A 6,941-nucleotide genomic window follows, 5' to 3' on the forward strand; every position below is an offset into this window, starting at 1 on the left:
GATTTTTAAATTTAGGCAGTTATAATGTTTAAGTAAATATGTAATCATTTCGACTTTGTATTTCATATTGTTTTTTTAGGGTTTGAAAGTAATTGTTGTATTACAAATGACAATAATATGCAAATAGTCGTTGTAGAGCCGGAGAGTCAACCCATCGAGCATTGCCGAAATTTGATGCATGATTTTCAGGAAGTTGTTGAACCGTTACATGACAATATGCCCTCAAATAATGGTGACCAGAACGTATTCTCTTTGTATTAAGGGACTATCTTACATTATTATTTTACATACGAACTAATACATTTTTTCTTTTGACTAGGTTATTATTTTGATATTGGTGATCCAGATTATGTTTGCGAGCATTGTAATTCGTTTTTTTGGTACAATGAACGGTCAAGCAATTCCAGGGGCTCTGAAAATCCAAAATACTCTGCATGTTGTGTCAATGGGAAGATAAAGTTGCCATTAATGAGAAAGCCTCCTCAGAAATTGCATGACCTATTCTTTACAACCAGTGATAAAAACAAATGTTTTTTAAAGAATATAAGGTCCTACAACAACATGTTCTGCTTCACGTCCATGGGTGGGAAAATTGATAGAACTATTAACAACGGAACATCACCGTCTATATTCCGTATTAATGGTCAAAATTTTCATCGCATTGGGAGCTTAGCCCCTTCAGTTGGCATTCAACCTAAATTTTCCCAATTATACATTCACGATACAGAAAATGAGATAGAAAATCGATTCAACTCTTTGAGGTATACTGTTTTGTGTTAATAAAATATATTTTAGTTAGATCATGGCTGAATACGGAATATCTAATATTTTATATTCTTCGTTATTTAGGGCGAAAAACAATGGTTCTACATTGCATGTTGAGGTAGTACACGACATTAAGCAAACGCTAGATGAACACAATGTGTTGGTTAAGTCATTCCGAATGGCCAAGTCGTTTATTGAATCTAATCCTCAAACTCATATAAGAATGAGATTAATAGGGAAGAGGACCAAAGATGCCAGAACTTATGCGCTTCCAACTACTTCCGAGGTTGCCGCTCTCATTGTTGGAGATATAGACCCTTACATGGGACAGCGTGATATTATTGTCGAGTCTAGATCTGGAGTCCTCAAACGAATAAGTGAATTAAACCCAGCTTATTTACCATTGCAATACCCAATATTATTTCCATATGGAGAGGATGGTTTCAGGGAAGATATACAGTTTGCTACAAGACTTTTCAAGAAAGAGTGTTTCACAAAGAGAGTACTTTGCGTTCCGTATACACGAAAGATCAAATGAGATCTCAACTATAATGTATGCTAAAAGGTTATTCCAGCAATTCTTGGTTGATGCATATACTATGGTTGAATCTTCGAGGTTACTCTATATTCGGTTAAATCAAAAAGCTTTGAGGTGTGAGGCGTACAAAGGTCTCTCTGATGCGCTGACGCGAGGTGAAGTTCAACCTAGTTCTCAAGGTAAAAGAATAATATTACCTTCAAGTTTCACTGGAGGAGCAAGGTACATGATACAAAACTACTAAGACGCCATGGCAATTTGCAGATTTATAGGTTATCCCAATCTTTTTATTACATTTACATGTAATCCTAAATGGCCTGAGATAGAACGCTTCTTGGAGAAAAGAAACTTGAAAGCTGAAGACCGCCCGGACATTGTTTGCCGTGTTTTCAAAATGAAGCTAGACTGTTTAATAAAAGAAATAAAAAATAGGAAACTATTTGGTCGCGTAAAGGCAGGTGTGTAACATATTCCATACGAAGTGTTTTTTTCGCTTAATAATTAATATAGTAACCTTATAACTGACAATATCAATACATGATTGAAAGTTATATACACAATTGAGTTCTAGAAACGTGGTCTTCCGCATGTTCACATATTACTGTTTCTGCAAGCCAATAGTGAGTTTGCAGACCCGGCCTTTATGGACACGATCATTTCAGCCGAGATCCCCGACAAGGTGACAGAGAATGAATACTACAAACATGTTGGAGAATTCATGTTGCACGGCCCGTGTGGTGCTGCCAGGATTAAATCACCGTGCATGGCAAATGGCAAGTGTTCAAAGCATTTTCCAAAAAGATACATTGATGCATCGCATTTTGACCAAGATGGTTACCCGTTGTATCGAAGGAGGGATGATAAGATGATAATAAAAAAAATGGAATAGAGTTGGTTAATAGATATGTTGTACCACATAATCGGTACTTGCTCTTGAAATACAAATCACATATTAATGTTGAGTGGTGTAACCAATCCAGGTCAATCAAGTACTTATTCAAGTATGTAAACAAGGGCAACGACCGGGTCACTGCTGAGTTTTATAAGGCTACGATCGATGGAGCTGGTAACGAGATTGTGGATGAGATAAACATGTACTATGATTGCAGATACGTATCTGCATGTGAGGCAACATGGAGGTTGTTTAGTTTTGAAGTACAGTACAGAACTCCCCCGGTTGAGCGATTAAGCTTTCACTTGCCGGACTGCCAATCAGTTGTTTTCCAAGACGATGATACGATTGATAATGTCCTCAATAGGGAAACCGTTGGGCAAAGTATGTTTAATGCATGGTTTGTAGCCAATCAGAATTTCAAAGAAGCGAGTTTACTGACGTACATCGAGATGCCTACCAAATTTGTGTGGAAGAAGGACATCCGTGAATGGCATCCAAGAAAGAAGGGTTCCTCAATTGGTAGAATATTCTATGTACCTCCAGCTTCAGGGGAAATATATTATTTGAGGCGTCTATTGAACATAGTCCATGGTTCAACAAGTTACAAAGATATTAGGATAGTTAACGGTGTTGAGTACTTAACCTTTAGAGATGCGTGTTATGCTCATGGATAGCTAGACGATGATAAAGAGTACATTGATGTTATAAATGAAGCAAGCTATTGGTCCAATGCGCATTCATTGAAGAAGCTATTTGTTGTTTTACTAACATCATCATCAATCATTAGACCCGAAAATGTTTGGAATCAAGTGTGGAAACATTTGTCTGAAGATGCTCAACACTATCAAATGAGAGTATTAAAACAACAAGGTAATGTTACTTCTTTAGTATACAATAAAGTTTTCAACATTTTTACTAGATTATACTTATAACTATTTTGATGTTGTTATTGTAACAGATTTGTTCTTAACAGAGGAAGAGAAAAAAAAACTTTGCATTAATTGAACTGGAAAACCTGTTGGGTCAACAAAACAAGTCTTTAAAAGACTACCCCCCAATGCCAACACCAAGTACTGATAATTCACTGTTGTTTCAAAATCGATTGGTTTTTGAAGAGTTGTCTTACGATTCGGAACAGTTGAAGACAGATTCTGAGGTCCTTTGTGCCAAACTAACTGAAGAACAGGGTCTCATATATGATACTGTTATCCAAGATATTGAGAACAAGAAGGGTGGCTTATTTTTTGTTTATGGTTACGGTGAAACAAGAAAGACTTTCCTGTGGAGAGCTTTATCAGCTGCAGTCAGATGCAAAGGCCAAATCGTTTTAAATGTCGCTTCAAGTGGCATAGCTTCTTTGTTGTTACCAGGTGGCCGGACTGCACACTCGAGATTTGCAATACCTATTGCAATAAATGAGGACTCTACCTGTAACATTAAGCAAGGTAGCGACTTGGCTGAATTGCTGATCAAGACGAGCTTGATAATTTGGGATGAAGCTCCCATGATGCACAAACATTGCTTTGAAGCTTTAGATAGAATCATGCGGGATTTGTTGCGTTTTGTAGACCCTAATAGTGAAATGAAGACGTTTGGTGGTAAAACAGTTGTTCTGGGTGGAGATTTCCGCCAAATTCTTCCAGTAGTTCCCAAAGGTACACGGCAAGACATTGTTTCTTCAGCAATCAATTCATCATACCTATGGGATAGTTGCAAAGTGTTAAGGTTGACTAAAAACCTCAGGCTCAGCTCGGTACCAAATGGTGGAAACCGACAGGCGTTACAAGAGTTTGCTGACTGGATTGCCAATATCGGCGATGGGAAGCTTGGTGGGCGGAATAATGGGTTTGCAGATGTTGAAATACCAATGCACATGTTAGTATCATCCGGGGGTGGGACGACATTAAAGCAATTGTGCACAGTACATTTCCTATTTTTGCAAGTGGAAACACTGACCCCGAGCACCTGTTGGGTTGTGCAATATTAGCACCAACGCTGTTAATGACTATATGACTGAGTTGCACAATGCCAAAAGTAGGTCATACTATAGTTCAGACGCAGTATGCAAAGCCGATGGCGATAACGGTATATTTGGAGACGTACACACACTGAAGTTTCTAAATAGCATTCGGGTTTCAGGTCTACCAAATCATACACTGACTTTGAAAATCGGATCACCAGTAATGTTAATGAGAAATATTGACCATTCTCTTGGTTTGTGCATTGGAACTCGGTTGATAATCACAAAGCTAGCAGATCATGTGATTGAAGGCGAGATTCTGACTGGTCCCAACAAAGGTACAAAAGTGTTAATCCCCCGAATGTCAATGGCACCCTCGGATCCGAGATTGCCGTTCAAGTTTCAACGAAGACAATTCCCATTGATGCTTTCATATGCGATGACCATAAACAAAAGTCAAGGCCAAACGTTGACTTATGTAGGTTTAGTACTAAAGAAACCGGTTTTTGTACACGGTCAGTTGTACGTAGCTGCATCTCGGGTTAATAATCCAGACGGTCTCAAAATATTGATAGCAAAAGACTCAAGTTCAACTACAACCTCAACCACTAATGTTGTATATCATGAAGTTTTCAATAATTTGTAGTTTTCTAATGTATTATTTTTATATTACTATCACCTTTCTACTATTTCTAACATACCATTTTCAGTTGGTTTTTGTTGAGCTCCCAAATATACTTAATGATTATATTCCAAATTCTTACTGTATTGCCTCAACCAATTTTTAACATAACATAAACATAATTAATAATATGTAATTTACATCCCGTGCATCGCACGGGTCAAACACTAGTTACAACTAACTCTAAAAGCACACTTTGTATAAAATGGTTAGCATTAAAAACGTGGACATAAATGAGGGATATAAGTTTGATTGAAACTTATTATGTTTTTAGATTGGATATCTATCAATGATGAATCAATCATATGTCATGTGTGTGTAATTAAGACATTTATTCTTTGTATATATATCTAAAAACATAATAAGTGTGGATGAAGGTTATACCCTTCATTTATGTCCATTTTTTCCGTTAAGTTTTATGATACATTATGCTATAAATGTTGTACTATACAATATTTTGGACAAACATACCCCTACCGTTATATGGGCACTAGTACATACCATCTGTGGATCTCCAAGCGATTACCCAAGGCATTCAATATGTAGCGGCGGCGAACCCAATTGGTGGCAAGGATTCAAGGTCAAATGCCCTAGGGACCCGTGCAAGAGGATGAAGTGATATCGCCGCAGCAAGAGAGGACCTAGCGTCGCGATGCGACCCAAGCTACCGGAGGTGAAGGGCCAAGGAGAAGGAGTTCAAGGAGACGGCTCTATTGGACATCGGCCAACCACTTCCATGCTCGTCTTGGAGTGGTTGGGCGATAGGGTGTCTATCTGGCAGAGGTTAGGGTCACAGCCATGGGCCGAGGGGTCATCCACCAAGGGGCCGCACCAGGATAGAACTAGGACAATGGGTGAGGGAGACCAGCCGCCACAGTTAGAAAGGGTGGGTGAGTCGAGGGCCGACTCCTCGTCAGTCCACTATGCAAAAGCGAACACCAAACGTACATGAAGAGGTGGTGGAGCGGCTGCAGAGGAAAATAGATGAGTTAGAGAAGAAAATGGAGGCAAGGGAGCAATTGCCGGAGCACGAGGTAAGGATGGCCGCACTATTTACCCCGAGTATAATGGACACACCTGTTCCTAAAGATTTTAGGCTCTCAGCCATCAAAGCCTACACTAGAACCTCCGACCCGCATACCGACATGACAATGTATAAGTAGGACTATTAGCGAACAGAGCTTTCGATAAACTACTCGTGTCTGTGATAAGTGTTGGAAAAATAGCATAAAATGACATTTTAAGTGGCTATTTTATGGTACAAATATTAGTCGGGTCCATTTCCGATTTGGGTCGGGTCAAAGTGGATTCGGGTTCTTCATAGTGAGATGAAGAGATTGATATATTGTACGCTCAAAATGAATAATGGGTAAATGAGAAATTGATTCTCAAAGTAGACCCATTTGAGTTGGAAAAAGAATGTGGAAAAGTTTTAAAGAAGCTCTTGTCCCACATTGGCTTGGGAAGTGGATTTGCACCACTATTTATACAAGAGCCTTTCTAAAACTTATTAAATTATATAGCATATAGGTTTTTTCTCATGCGTACGGGGTGCAAATCATGATTAAATAAATACCGTTATTTTGTTTAATGATTAAAAATAGGAGTGGAAAGGAAGTCTTTCTTCTTTAATTTGGTCTTGATGTGAAGTAAAATATGTTAAACCACTCAGAAAATTCCTAACATTTTCAATGCTTTGTTCACATCAATTGACTCGGGAATATACACTCAAATTCAACACTCAACTTGTAATAGCCTAACTTATTAGATATCTTTCTTCATCGTGTTCTTATTCTTAACAACTTTTACATTTGTATTTGAAAATTACTAAATAAAAAGCAGGGGAATCTTATTTTTGGTCAAACGTCAAAAAACATTTTTTGTTTCCAAGAATAATGGTAGGAATATGTGTTACCTAATTCAAAAAAATTTCCCCCACGCGGCTTGACTAACTCTTCTGTTTCTTTAACAAGATTTCCTTTTCCTATTGTGTAGTTTTATGGGATTGAATTAACATCTGAATTATTTATTATATAAAATTTTATCCAACCAATTGTTTTATTTACCAAATTCGAACCAATTCAAGGTCTTATTAAAAAAG

General features: G+C 37.9%; 1 protein-coding gene across 1 annotated transcript; it reads left to right on the plus strand.

Moving 5' to 3' along the window:
* The first annotated feature begins 579 nt into the window (after positions 1-579).
* LOC109157040 lies at positions 580-4,804 on the plus strand. The gene is made up of 8 exons (XM_019304922.1): positions 580-761; positions 850-1,267; positions 1,341-1,482; positions 1,936-2,146; positions 2,284-2,731; positions 2,873-3,068; positions 3,314-4,073; positions 4,186-4,804. Exons 1-8 carry the CDS (start codon positions 580-582, stop codon positions 4,802-4,804), a joined length of 2,976 nt encoding a protein of 991 aa, XP_019160467.1.
* The last annotated feature ends 2,137 nt before the right edge of the window (positions 4,805-6,941 follow it).

This window comes from Ipomoea nil, unplaced genomic scaffold (genome assembly GCF_001879475.1).
Source record: "Ipomoea nil cultivar Tokyo-kokei standard unplaced genomic scaffold, Asagao_1.1 scaffold2761, whole genome shotgun sequence".
Taxonomy (NCBI): domain Eukaryota; kingdom Viridiplantae; phylum Streptophyta; class Magnoliopsida; order Solanales; family Convolvulaceae; genus Ipomoea; species Ipomoea nil.

Coding starts and splice junctions, on each gene's coding strand:
- LOC109157040 (XM_019304922.1), top strand. CDS start 580: ATGGGTGGGAAAATTGATAGAACTATTAACAACGGAACATCACCGTCT. Junction 762..849: donor AATCGATTCAACTCTTTGAG/GTATACTGTTTT, acceptor TTCGTTATTTAG/GGCGAAAAACAATGGTTCTA. Junction 4,074..4,185: donor GTTGAAATACCAATGCACAT/GTTAGTATCATC, acceptor GTGCAATATTAG/CACCAACGCTGTTAATGACT.